This window comes from Oncorhynchus keta, chromosome 13 (assembly GCF_023373465.1).
Source record: "Oncorhynchus keta strain PuntledgeMale-10-30-2019 chromosome 13, Oket_V2, whole genome shotgun sequence".
NCBI lineage: Eukaryota > Metazoa > Chordata > Actinopteri > Salmoniformes > Salmonidae > Oncorhynchus > Oncorhynchus keta.
The window spans coordinates 32,977,403-32,991,017 of record NC_068433.1 but is presented as its reverse complement, the minus strand read 5'-3'; the positions used below and the strand labels follow the sequence as shown (position 1 = coordinate 32,991,017).

Here is a 13,615-nt window from a genome sequence, read left to right as displayed (position 1 = left end):
TTTGGTTCAACAAAGGCAAACATGTCATATTCCCCTCAAGCCAGATGAAGTAGTTCTTGCTAAACATTACCTCTCAAAAAAATAAAGATGCTATGCCACTTCTGACATGTCCTGTGTGGATAAACTGTTAGACCATGATATGTTCCCGTTACTGAAAGCAATCGTACAGGATGCACTGACCATCCGAGTTAGCAGCTGTGAGAGATCTTTCAGTGCATTAAGACGTCTATATATCTGGTTTAGAGCCCAATGACCCAAGATAGAATGCATCATGACAATTGCCAAAGATATACAGTTGAAGTCAGAAGTTTACATACACTTCTGACCCACTGGGAATGTGATGAAATAAATAAAAGCTTAAATAAATTATTTGTTCTACTATTATTCTGACATTTCGCATTCTTAAAATAAAGTGGTGATCCTAACTGACCTAAGTCAGGGAATCTTTACTAGGATTAAATGTCAGCAATTGTGAAAAACTGAGTTTAAATGTATTTGGCTTAGGTGTATTTAAACTTCCGACTTCAACTGTATATACTAACACACTTGGGAAAGAGTCATTGACAGGTTTGCACCGACAGTTTCATTTAGTTTCATTTCTAATCTTTATGGATGGACTAACATCCTAGTGTTGTGTAATATAACTCGCAAACATTGTGACTATTTAGTTGGAGAAAGGATAATATGTATGTGAAAGGATTGTATGTGTGTAAAATTGTGAAGTGTTGTTACTGCAGTGGGGTCGGAGGGGGTGTTTTTGTGTAATTAAATAGGTAGATATATTGTCCTGTAGCTATTTGACCTTGGAAACTGTGATGTGTTACCACAAATAGTACAAAATCATGATTTGTAAGAGTGTTTGGTGCCTGCGTTTGTACATATTATCTGCAAGAGTTATCTTCATGGAAAATTACGATATAGTTATGCACTTGTAATTTGTACTTGCTAATAGAATTTTTGGAATATTATTAACACCATATTCCATGCGTTTACTCACCACAATCCATTGAATTAATATTGAGGAAGTGTTCATTATTTGGCATCAGGAGAGCACAGTGCATGGAAGAAAGCAGTGAGATATGCAACATTGCATTATAGTGGAGATTTTAGCATGTAAATCTTGGGAGGGGCAAAAAAAAAGGAGGCATGCATGCCAGCAAAGCCACTACCAACACAACACTAAACAATACATAAATTGCACTATAACGGTGACAAATGGTGCCCACAAACTGTTAGGGTCTACATAAAGCTGTCTCAACAGCAGTCCCAACATTTTACCACTGCTACACCTGGCTATCAGCGGAGCCTTGTCTGGCAGCGAAACAGTTCATTCAGCCTCATTTAGTGCCTTTAAAAAAACAACTGATATGGCTGACTTGCTTAAAACAAATGTGGTTTCTACTGACAATTGAGATGTACAAACGATGGCATAAGGGGACGAAAAGTGGAAAAGAGGCAATCTGTCATTTCAATTAAGACAATGAGCGAGCTAGGACGGACGTAGTCAATGTAACTATTTGTTTAGCACTTTTGAAATGTACAGCGACAGAATTCAGAACATGGGCCATTCTTACAGTGTTCTCCCTGTACACCAAGTCAGAACTGTAAATAAAGGGGGCATATAAGCAGACAAGGAAAGCTCTTACAATATTCAATGATTACATTTCTCTAAAACAGGTTATAGGATACATGTGCACCACCAAGTCAGAACAGTAGGCGAAATTAAGAGGGGTAAATAGACCACAGTATTAGGGTGAGGCATATGGGCTCCTAACAAATCATGCTTCATTGACAGCATGGCCAATGTTGAATGTTTGTCATTTTAAACTTGGAAAGAGCCCCTTAATCCCAGATGTGGGACCATACAGCCACTCCATTGAATAGTAGGCTAGTGATTGCTTTGCAATGCTTGCAGTTAGCCACTGTCACTGATTCCTTCCAAACCACTGTTGTGACGTCACTATCATTAATGTGATGACTGCTATTTATCAAATAATTGCCTACTACTTTTAATTAATAACGTAACAATTAACTCATTAGGAATTTGGGGCACCACAGGAAAAGTTGTTTACAGAGTTACTATCTCCCGACTTAAACTCTAAAGATCTATCAATATCTCTTACATATTATTATTTAATAACAGTCAATTATGAAGTATTACCTCATCAGTCTCATTCTGAATATCACAGTATTCCTGGATCCGCAAGAACCCTAACCTAAGTGATGAATCAGCAATACACAAATTGGCTTATTTATTTACTAACTAAATAACCACAGAAATGCATAAACACACACACACACACAGTATAGGTTATTGATTATTAACATAATGCAATGAAAACAGGTCCCTATTGAACTAACAAAAGCATGACCATTTGGTTACCCAATGGAAGGGGAGGGGTGGTAAGGAGAGAGGGAGAAACAAAGAGAGTCAACTTACCATACATACATTTGGAAGCTACGCTCATGGGTATATGAATATAAGCACTGTAACAACCGCTCATTCGGATTGGAAATGCAATATATATTCATGCATAGATGTCTTTCTCTGTCGTCTCTCTGTTGAAACCTTTATCAGTCTATGGGGAGTAGTTCGATGTAAGTCTCTGGTTGTCCACCAGAGGTCACAATGTCCTTCTTAGTTGTAGGTTTGTTTGTCTTGGAGTGTTCTTAGAATGGATACTTCAGGTGTCCCACATAGTGGTGAGAGGAAAACTTTTCTTCCCTCTCGTCTTTGGTCAAATTTTCCCAGACTACTTTACATAACCAGCTGTAGACTGTGAATGTTTGGTCGAGTCTTTACCTTCTTCACTCTCGAGAGTTTCAGAGGGTCTTACCAATGAGGAGATGGGAGAGGCAGGACTTGCAGCACGATCTGCGTCAGAAATAGAACTGACTTACATTTTAGACCTTTGGCAACGCAGATGCTCGTTGGCGCGCGTGAGTCGTGTGGGTGCAATAATTGAATAATATAGATTTCTAGATTTATTTTTGTATGTTTGTATGCAGCTTTATTAACTCATATATATATATATTGTTTGCAAACTGATATGTTACACGAATTAATGTACTGAAATAAGTAGGACATGTGACATAGAGAGTTGTCTATTCATAGTATGAGGCTAGTTTAACGTCTCTCTCCATTGAAACATGCGGTTGATGTCAACAAACCTACTTCCAAAATAGATTACAGTAATGAGATCCAAAGAAATGGTAGGTTGGAGCTCGACAGCCCGTCGTGCCACTTTGTGGAGAACGACTCTCATTGTCAGGGCGGAGAGACATGTAATATCTTGTCAGTATATCCATCATCTTTGGTTTAATGAAGCTTTTTCTTTACATAAGTTCCAGGTAGCACGGTTTCCGTTTTGTCCGGGGAATGTTGATAGTGGGACACCATCTGCATTTGTGCAGAAACTAGCTGTCTCATACACATGTTTACTTATTTCAAGCGTTTTATCCACAGAAGTACACTAACTAACATAAATGAGTTGTAAAGGAGAATCAAATGACTCTCCTTCCAAACGCAAAGTTGTGTATGTCTATAGTCCTCAATACACCGAGACATGCGACTCGCTATCAAAAGTCCCCAACCGGGTGAGTTGAATGGGAACGCTAGCTAGCTATGGATGCTCGCCAGAGAGGCAATACTTTGGTCATTATTTACAAGTACTGAACGATTTTTTTTTACTCCGTGTCTAGGCAAGTATGGTGCATTCACTCATAGAAGCGTATGGTTTACTTCAACACATGAGGTAAGTTAACTTTGCATGTTTGTCAAAAATAAGGGATTGAGCTAGCTAACGTTAGCTCTGGCAGGGCGTTGTTCTGTTGCCCTCTACTCTCGCACTGGGTAAGTTTGTTAAATGATTGACTAGACCGTAGAATGCTGTATGGAGTGCACCTGGTATCATTTCTCCAAAATAGGAAACAAACAACTTTTACCCCAGTCTAGCGCTGGCCAACGCGCATTATATTAGCATGCAGCTCGAAGTGCAGAACGCATGCGTATGGACCAGAGCTAGTGCGCTGTCTAACTATGTTGGCTAACGTTAGCTAAGCCATTTCCTTTGTTTAACCAACTGAATTTGGTACTTGTTTTACCTACATTATATGGACATTTGAGAAGTTATTGCTATTATTTTCGGTTAGAATAAACCAACTAGTTAAATAGCTAACCTTACCATCCTGCTCCAATGCCAGTACCACATTCTGAACTCTATCTACAGTTCTCGAACAATATGGATTAGAATCCTGTAAAGTAACTAAATACAAACTCAAGAACAGTCCTTCAGTATCTATGGTCCTCAGTATCTATGGTCCATTCATTCTTTCAGTGTTGTGAAGCCCCGTGTTGCGACCATTGAGGAGATGGCCAAGTTCCACACAGACTCCTACCTGGAGCATCTCCACAAAATCAGCCAGGATGGAGACAATGATGACCCCCAGTCCGGGGACTTTGGCCTGGGTAAGAGGAGAGGGAAGAGCAGGATCTCTTTTACTTACGTTGACACACATCAATCCAATGTATTTATAAAGCCCCTTTTTTTTATATAAGCAATTGACACAAAGTGCTTATACAGAAACCCAGCCTAAAATGCCAAAGAGCAAGCAATGCAGAAGTAGAAGCACGGAGGCTAGAAAAAACCCGCTAGAAAGGCAGAAACCTAGAGGAAACAGGTTCTGAGGGGTGGCCAGTCCTCTTCACGGCTGTGCTGAGTGGAGATTGGAAGAGTACATGGCCATTAAGGCTATATAGTTTTTCAAGATGTTCAAACATTAATAGATGACCAGCAGGCTCAAGAGAGGGGATTGAGAGAAGGGGGGGGGTTGAGGGGGAGAGGTATGTACATAGTCAATGGTAGGCTTCGAGGGGACTTCTACAGTAGATTAACCTATAGCTCATCTCTTGGCAGTAGTACTGTAGACTACTTTACCACTGACCTCAACCGAGAGTTTCTGAGCATTCAGTCAGCCCACTGACACCCTTAACAGATCACAGCAAAATCAGTCTACTCAAACAGAACAATACTCAATCATGAGGCATCAAAGCCAAAGGAATGGAATAATATGAATAAATTCTATAGATGGAAGGAAAGTAGTATTGAAACTTACTAAGAAACGATGAGGCAACAACAAATTCAATCCCTTCTAGACAATTTGCTGGACAAAATGTTTCACTGTAAGAGTCAAGGTGTAGACTTTGCCGTATAAAACCGAAACGACTCCCGAGTGGCGCCACACTGCATCGCAGTGTTCGCTGTGCCACAAGAGATTCTGGGTTTTGGGTCCAGGCTGTTATTTGAGATGTTTCTAAAAAAAAATCCCCTATGGGGAAAAATAAATGGTAGAAAAACAATTGGAACCATTTCCCTGTTTGACCCCCTAGGTTTTATGGGTATTATGACACCTCCACTGTGGGGGTCTGTAAGGAGGCCTGCGTCTTGTGACCGTAGTGTACCTGTTGGTATGAATGACGGGACCAAATTGGAGAGAGATGTAGGAATATGTCCATGTAATGCTTTGTAGGTTAACAGTAAAACTTTGAAATCAATGACTGAGAGGTAAGTGGGAAAGTACATTCATGCAATGGTCTCATGCTAGCAGTAGAGGGTGCTCTAAATCTGGAAAAGAAAACGACACACCACTGGGCGAAAGGTTTACATGGCTGTTTTTGGCAACACAATATGGTTACATAATCAATTTACATTAGAAAACCTCCATTGATGCTTAAATATATACAAATGACAGATTAGCATTCCTACTGACAGAAGACACTTCACCCCATATGTGTCTTTCAGAATTAAGATTTTGGGTAAATCTCAATAGTAAATATCAACCAAGGGTGAATCTCAATTGTTTTTCCTTTATTGTATTGGTTCCCTGTGTCCTCTCCTTGTCTCCTCAAAGCCCATTGGCGCAGAAGATCTTATGTGTTTTGAGAGGGAGGTGAGGACATGAGGAATCAAGGAAATATAATTTAGATTCTCCCTAGGTTTCTATTCTAAAAATGTCTTAATCTCACCTTATCTCCATCTTTCCATTGATCCCTCCCTTTACCACCTTTCCTTTTCATTGTCTCTATCTTCTGCTTCCTCCCTTTGTTTCTTCTCCACAGCTCTGTCTGGTTCTCTCTCTCGCTCTCTCTTTCTCTCCATATTATGTCTATATACAGTGTTTAACGACGTGCAAATAGTTAAGTACAAAAGTGAAAATAAACATGGGTTCTATTTGCAATGGTGTTTGTTCTTCACTGGTTGCCCTTTTCTTGTGGCAACAGGTCACAAATCTTGCTGCTGTGATGGCACACTGGAATTTCCCCCAGTAGATATGGGAGTTTATCATAATTGGGTTTGTTTTCAAATTCCTTGTGGGTCTGTGGTAATCTGAGGGAGATGTCTCTCTAATATGGTCAAACATTTGGCAAGAGGTTAGGGAGTGCAGCTCAGTTTCCACCTCATTTTGTGGGCAGTATGCACATAGCCTGTCTCTTGAGAGCCAGGTCTGCCTACGGCGGCCTTTCTCAATAGCAAGGCTAAGCTCACGGAGTCTGTACATAGTAAAAGCTTTCCTTAAGTTTGTGTCAGTCACAGTGGTCAGGTATTCTGCCACTGTGTACTTGCTGTTTAGGGCCAAATAGCATTCTAGTTTGATCTGTTTTTTTGTTGTTGATTCTTTCCAATGTGTCAAGTAATTATCTTTTTGTACCTCATGATTTGGTTAGGTCTAATTGTTGTGGTCCTGGGGCTCTGTGCGGTCTGTTTGTGAACAGAGCCCCAGGACCAGCTTGTTTAGGGGACTCTTCTCCATGTTCATCTCTCTGTAGGTGATGGCTTCGTTATAGAAAGTTTGGGAATCACTTTCTTTTAGGTGGTTGTAGAATTTAACGGCTCTTTTCTGGATTTTGATAATTACCGTGATCGCCCTAATTCTGCTCTACATGCTTTATTTGATGTTTTATGTTGTTTGCAGAATTCTGCATGCAGACTCTCAATTTGGTGTTTCTCCCATTTTTTTTTTTGTGAATTCTTGATTGGTGAGCGGACCCCAGACCTCACAACCATAAAAGGCAATGGGTTCTATAATGGATTAAAGTATTTTTAGCCAGATCCTAATTTGTATGTCAGATTTTGTTCCTTTTGATGGCATAGAAGGCCCTTCTTACCTTGTCTCTCAGCTTGTTCACAGCTTTGTGGAAGTTAACTGTGGCGCTGATGTTTAGGCCGAGGTATGTATATATTTTTTTGTGTGCTCTAGGGCAGTGGTTCCCAAACTTTTAATGTCCCGTACCCATTCAAACATTCAACCTCCAGCTGCATACCCCCTCTAGCACCAGGGTCAGTGCCCTCTCAAATGTTGTTTTTTGCCATCATTGTAAGCCTGCCACACACACACTATACGATACATTTATTACTCATAAGAATGAGTGTGAGGTTTTTGTCACAACCCAACTCATGGGAAGTGATAGAGCTCTTATAGGACCAGGGCACAAATAATAATAAACAAGTTTTTCTCTTTATTTAGCCATCTTACATAAACTTATTTGTTCATTGAATATTGCGAATAACTCTCCACAAGTTAATGAGAAGGGTGTGCTTGAAAGGATGCACATAACTTGCAATTTTGGGTTGTATTGGTGAGAGTCTGTCTTAAATAATTTCCCACACAATCTGTGCCTGTATTTAGTTTTCATGCGAGTGAGGGCCAGGATTCCACTCTCACATAGGTACGTGGTTGCAAAGGGCGTCAGTGTCTTAACAGCGCGAAGACAGGATACTCTGAGCTCAGCCCAATCCAGAAATCTGTCAGTGGCTTCTAATTTAAATTCAATTTTCACAGGACCGCTTGTTGCAATTTCGATGAGGCTCTCTTATTCAGATATCGGTAAGTTTTGCACTGTCAGGCCAATTATGAAAGAGAAAAAAATAAAAAAAGATATGGAACAGTTGAAAACCTCAAGGGTAGAGGACGCAAATGCATTTTGCCACCCAGGATAGGGAGGAGGATGGATGGTGAGAAGCAACAAAATCCCCAAGAATCACAAAGAATTGCAGGCCTTGGTGGCATCTTTGGAAGGGCTGCCACCTCCACAACCACAGACTCTTTGGAAGGGTTGCCAGAAGAAAGTTGCTTCTGACGCCAAAACACAGAAGCAAGTGCTTGGTGTTTGCCAAATGTCATTTAAATTATGACTGGAAGAAGGCGCTCTGGTCAGAAGACCAAAATTGAACATTTTGATCAGATACAGCATTGTCATGTTTGGCGTCGAAACAGAGATGCATACAAGGAGAGGTACCTCATACACACGGTGAAATATTGAAATATGGTGGTGGATCAGTGACGTTTTGGGGCTGTTTTAATTCCAGAGGTCCAGGGGCACTGGTTAAGATTAATGGCATAATGAATTCCAACAAGTGTCAGCCAAAATGTCCTAATAATCTTTTACATTTTTTAAAATGTGTTTAACCAGGTAGGATAGTTGAGAACAAGTTCTCATTTACAACTGCGACCTGGCCAAGATAAAGCATAGCAGTGTGAACCGACAACAACAGAGTTATACATGGAGTAAACAATAAACAAGTCAATAACACAGTGGGGGGGAGTCTATATACATTGTGTGCAAAAGGCATGGGGAGGTAGGCCGAATAATTACAATTTAGCCGATTAACACTGGAGGGATAAATGATCAGATGGTCATGTGCAGGTAGAGATACTGGTGTGCAAAAGAGCAGAAAAGTACATAAAGACAGTATGGGGATGAGGTAGGTAAATTGGGTGGGCTATTTACCGATGGTCTATGTACAGCTGCAGCGATTGGTTAGCTGCTCAGATAGCAAATGTTTAAAGTTGGTGAGGGAGATAAGTCTCCAACTTCAACGATTTTTGCAATTCGTTCCAGTCACAGGCAGCAGAGAACTGGAAGGAAAGGGGGCCAAATAAGGTGTTGGCTTTAGGGATGATCAGTGAGATACACCTGCTGGAGCGTGTACTACGGGTGGGTGTTGCCATCGTGACCAGTGAACTGAGATAAGGCGGAGCTTTACCTAGCATGCACTTGTAGATGACCTGGAGCCAGTGGGTCTGGCGACGAATATGTAGCGAGGGCCAACCGACTAGAGCATACAGGTCCCAGTGGTGGGTGGTATAAGGTGCTTTAGTAACAAACCGGATGGCACTGATAAACTGCATTCAGTTTGCTGAGTAGAGTATTGGAAGCTATTTTGTAGATGACATCGCCGAAGTCGAGGATCGGTAGGATAGTCAGTTTTTCTAGGGTAAGTTTGGCGGCGTGAGTGAAGGAGGCTTTGTTGCGGAATAGAAAGCCGACTCTAGATTTTATTTTAGATTGGAGATGTTTGATATGAGTCTGGAAGGAGAGTTTACAGTCTAGCCAGACATCTAGGTCCTTATATATGTCCACATATTCTAGGTCGGAACCATCCAGGGTGGTGATGCTAGTCAGGCGTGCGGGTGCATGCAGCGAACGGTTGAAAAGCGTGCATTTGGTTTTACTAGCGTTTAAGAGCAGTTGGAGGCCACGGAAGGAGTGTTGTATGGCATTGAAGCTCGTTTGGAGGTTAGATAGCACACTGTTGCCAAATGAAGGGCCAGAAGTATACAGAATGGTGTCGTCTGCGTAGAGGTGGATCAGGGAATCACCCGCAGCAAGAGCAACATTATTGATATATACAGAGTAAAGAGTCGGCCTGAGAATTGAACCCTGTGGCACCCCCATAGTCTGCCAGAGGACCGGACAACATGCCCTCCGATTTGACACACTGAACTCTGTCTGCAAAGTAGTTGCAGGCAGTCATTAGAAAAATCGAGGCTACTGAGTCTGCCGATAAGAATATGGTGATTGACAAGAGTCAAGCCTTGGCCAGGTCGATGAAGACTGCTGCACATTACTGTCTTTTATCGATGGCGCTTATGATATCGTTTAGTACCTTGAGCGTGGCTGAGGTGCACCCGTGACTGTCTCGGAAACCGGATTGCACAGCGGAGAAGGTACGGTGGGATTTGAGATGGTCAGTGATCTGTTTGTTGACTTGGCTTTCGAAGACCTTAGATAGGCAGAGCAGGATGGATATAGACTAGTCATTCAACTGAGACTGCTCTTCTCTGCATCACGGAGGCGCTCCGCACTGCTAAAGCTAACTCTCTCTCCTCTGCTCTCATCCTTCTAGACCTATCGGCTGCCTTCGATACTGTGAACCATCAGATCCTCCTCTCCACCCTCTCAGAGTTGGGCATCTCCGTCGCGGCCCACGCTTGGATTGCGTCTTACCTGACAGGTGGCTCCTACCAGGTGGCGTGGCGAGAATCTGTCTCCTCACCACGCGCTCTCACCACTGGTGTCCCCCAGGGCTCTGTTCTAGGCCCTCTCCTATTCTCGCTATACACCAAGTCACTTGGCTCTGTCATAACCTCACATGGTCTCTCCTATCATTGCTATGCAGACGACACACAATTAATCTTCTCCTTTCCCCCTTCTGATGACCAGGTGGCGAATCGCATCTCTGCATGTCTGGCAGACATATCAGTGTGGATGACGGATCACCACCTCAAGCTGAACCTCGGCAAGACTGAGCTGCTCTTCCTCCCTGGGAAGGACTGCCCGTTCCATGAGCTCGCCATCACGGTTGACAACTCCATTGTGTCCTCCTCCCAGAGCGCTAAGAACCTTGGCGTGATCCTGGACAACACCCTGTCGTTCTCAACTAACATCAAGGCGGTGGCCCGTTCCTGTAGGTTCATGCTCTACAACATCCGCAGAGTACGACCCTGCCTCACACAGGAAGCGGCGCAGGTCCTAATCCAGGCACTTGTCATCTCCCGTCTGGATTACTGCAACTCGCTGTTGGCTGGGCTCCCTGCCTGTGCCATTAAACCCCTACAACTCATCCAGAACGCCGCAGCCCGTCTGGTGTTCAACCTTCCCAAGTTCTCTCACGTCACCCCGCTCCTCCGCTCTCTCCACTGGCTTCCAGTTGAAGCTCGCATCCGCTACAAGACCATGGTGCTTGCCTACGGAGCTGTGAGGGGAACGGCACCTCAGTACCTCCAGGCTCTGATCAGGCCCTACACCCAAACAAGGGCACTGCGTTCATCCACCTCTGGCCTGCTCGCCTCCCTACCACTGAGGAAGTACAGTTCCCGCTCAGCCCAGTCAAAACTGTTCGCTGCTCTGGCCCCCAATGGTGGAACAAACTCCCTCACGATGCCAAGACAGCGGAGTCAATCACCACCTTCCGGAGACACCTGAAACCCCGCCTCTTTAAGGAATACCTAGGATAGGATAAGTAATCCTTCTCACCCCCCCCCCTAAAAGATTTAGATGCACTATTGTAAAGTGGCTGTTCCACTGGATGTCATAAGATGAATGCACCAATTTGTAAGTCGCTCTGGATAAGAGCGTCTGCTAAATGACTTAAATGTAAATGTTAAATGATATAGGTCTAACAGTTTGGGTCCAGGGTGTCCCCCCCTTTGAAAAGGCGGATGACCGCGGCAGCTTTCCAGTCCTTGGGGATCTCAGACGATATGAGAGGTTGAACAGGCTGGTAATAGGGGTTGCGACAATGGCGGCAGATAGTTTCAGGAATAGAGGGTCCAGATTGTCAAGCCCAGCTGATTTGTACGGGTCCAGGTTTTGCAGATCTTTCAGAGCATCTGCTATCTGGATTTGGGTAAAGGAGAAGCCGGGGGAGGCTTGGGCGAGTAGCTGCGTTGGGGGGCTGGGCTGAGCTGTTGGCCGAGGTTGGAGTAGCCAGGAGGAAGGCATGGCTGGCCGTTGAGAAATGCTTGTTGAAGTTTTCGATTATCATGGATTTGGCCATAGGTGGACTTTCCAACAAGACAATGACCCAAACCATACCTCATAATCCACACAGAAATGGTTCAGTGACAACAAAATCAATGTTCTGCCATGGCCATCTCATTCGCCGGATCTCAATCCAATCGATAATCTGTGGGCTGAGTTGAAGAGGGCAGTTGATAAGCGCAAACCCAAGAATGTGAAGGATCTGCATAGAGGAATGGTCCAAAGTTCCTCCAAATGTGTTCCTTAACCTTATAAAAAAATTATAGGAAAAGACTCCATGATGTTATCCATGGAAGAGGTGGTTGCTCTAAATGAGGAGTACCAATAATTATGAAAGCTTGATTTTGGTGAAATGTGTTTTGTAATAAATATTTGTATCATTTTGGTTGGTTCCATTGAAACATTAATAAAGTACAGTATTTCTCATGTTGATATTGAGTTTCTCTCTAATTATATTGTTTATTTTTAAAATTATTGTTTGTGCTTTGCCAGTCAGGGGTGGCAGTACTTTTGGAGCCCACTGTAAATGGACTGTTTGAAAATGGTAAATTGTAAAAAAAACTAAATGTGACTCGCATTGTTATTTGGCATACCCACGACGGGGGTACATGTACCCCATTTTGGGAATTACTGCTCTAGGGCAGCGGTGTCTAAATGGAATTTGTATTTGTGGTCCTGGGAAGTGGACCTTTTTTGGAACTTCTGGGGTAGAGGTCGACCGATTTATGAATTTTTTTCAGCACCGATATATATTATTGGAGGACCAAAAAAGCTGATATCGATTAAATCGGCTGATTTATATATTTTTTTAAATGTATTTGTTGTAATGAAAATTACAACAATACTGAATTAACACTTATTTTAACTTAATATAATACATTAAAATCAAGTATATAGCTTCCGTCCCTCTCCTCGCTCCTCCCTGGGCTCGAACCAGGAACACATCGACAACAGCCACCCTCAAAGCAGCGTTACCCATGCAGAGCAAGGGAAACAACCACAGGCTCAGAGCGAGTGACGTTTGAAAGGCTGTTAGCGCTCGCTAACTGACTAGCCATTTCACTTCGGTTACACCAGCCTCATCTCGGGAGTTGATAGGCTTGAAGTCATAAACAGCGTAATGCTTGACGCACAATGAAGAGCTGCTGGCAAAACACACGGAAGTGCTGTTTGAATTCATGTTTACGCACCTGCTTCTGCCTACCACCGCTCAGTCAGATACTTAGATGCTTGTATGCTCAGTCAGATTATATGCAACGCAGGACACGCTAGATAATATCTAGTAATATCATCAACCATGTGTAGTTAACTAGTGATTATGATTGTTTTTATAAGATACGTTTAATGCTAGCTAGCAACTTACCTTGGCCTACTGCATTTGCGTAACAGGCAGTCTACTTGTGGTGTGCACAAGGACAAGTTAACTGTAAGGTTGCAAGATTGGATCCCCCGAGCTGACAAGGTGAAAATCTGTTGTTTTGCCCCTGAACGAGGCAGTTAACCCACCGTTCCTATGCCGTCATTGAAAATAAGACTGTTCTTTAACTGACTTGCCTAGTTAAATAAAGATTTAAATAATGGTGTAAATTTTTTTAATGAAAACTTGAAATCGGCCCTAATTAATCGGTCGACCTCTAATCTGGGGCTATATGCTGCTGTAAGCTCTCCTTGGTTGGTGGCAGAAGCACCAGATCATCAGTAAACGGTATACATTTGACTTCAGATTTTACTAGGGTGAGGCCGGGTGCTGCGCACTGTTCTAGTGCCCTCACCAATTCGTTGATGTATATG

At 42.8% G+C, this 13,615-nt stretch overlaps 1 protein-coding gene across 5 annotated transcripts in view; it reads left to right on the top strand.

The window, feature by feature from the left end:
• The first annotated feature begins 2,759 nt into the window (after positions 1–2,759).
• hdac8 (histone deacetylase 8) overlaps positions 2,760–13,615 on the top strand; it is a 46,257-nt gene continuing 35,401 nt past the window's right edge. Inside the window, exons 1-3 of one of the 5 annotated variants that reach the window (XM_052460023.1) lie at positions 2,760–2,940; positions 3,703–3,755; positions 4,338–4,468. In XM_052460023.1, the coding sequence (XP_052315983.1) occupies positions 2,848–2,940; positions 3,703–3,755; positions 4,338–4,468 (277 nt within the window). In that variant the 5' untranslated portion in view covers positions 2,760–2,847. Of the gene's footprint in view, positions 2,950–3,284; positions 3,598–3,702; positions 3,756–4,337; positions 4,469–13,615 lie in introns of those variants that run through there. The other 4 variants (XM_052460022.1, XM_035783964.2, XM_035783963.2 and 1 more) reach the window with 4 other exon arrangements.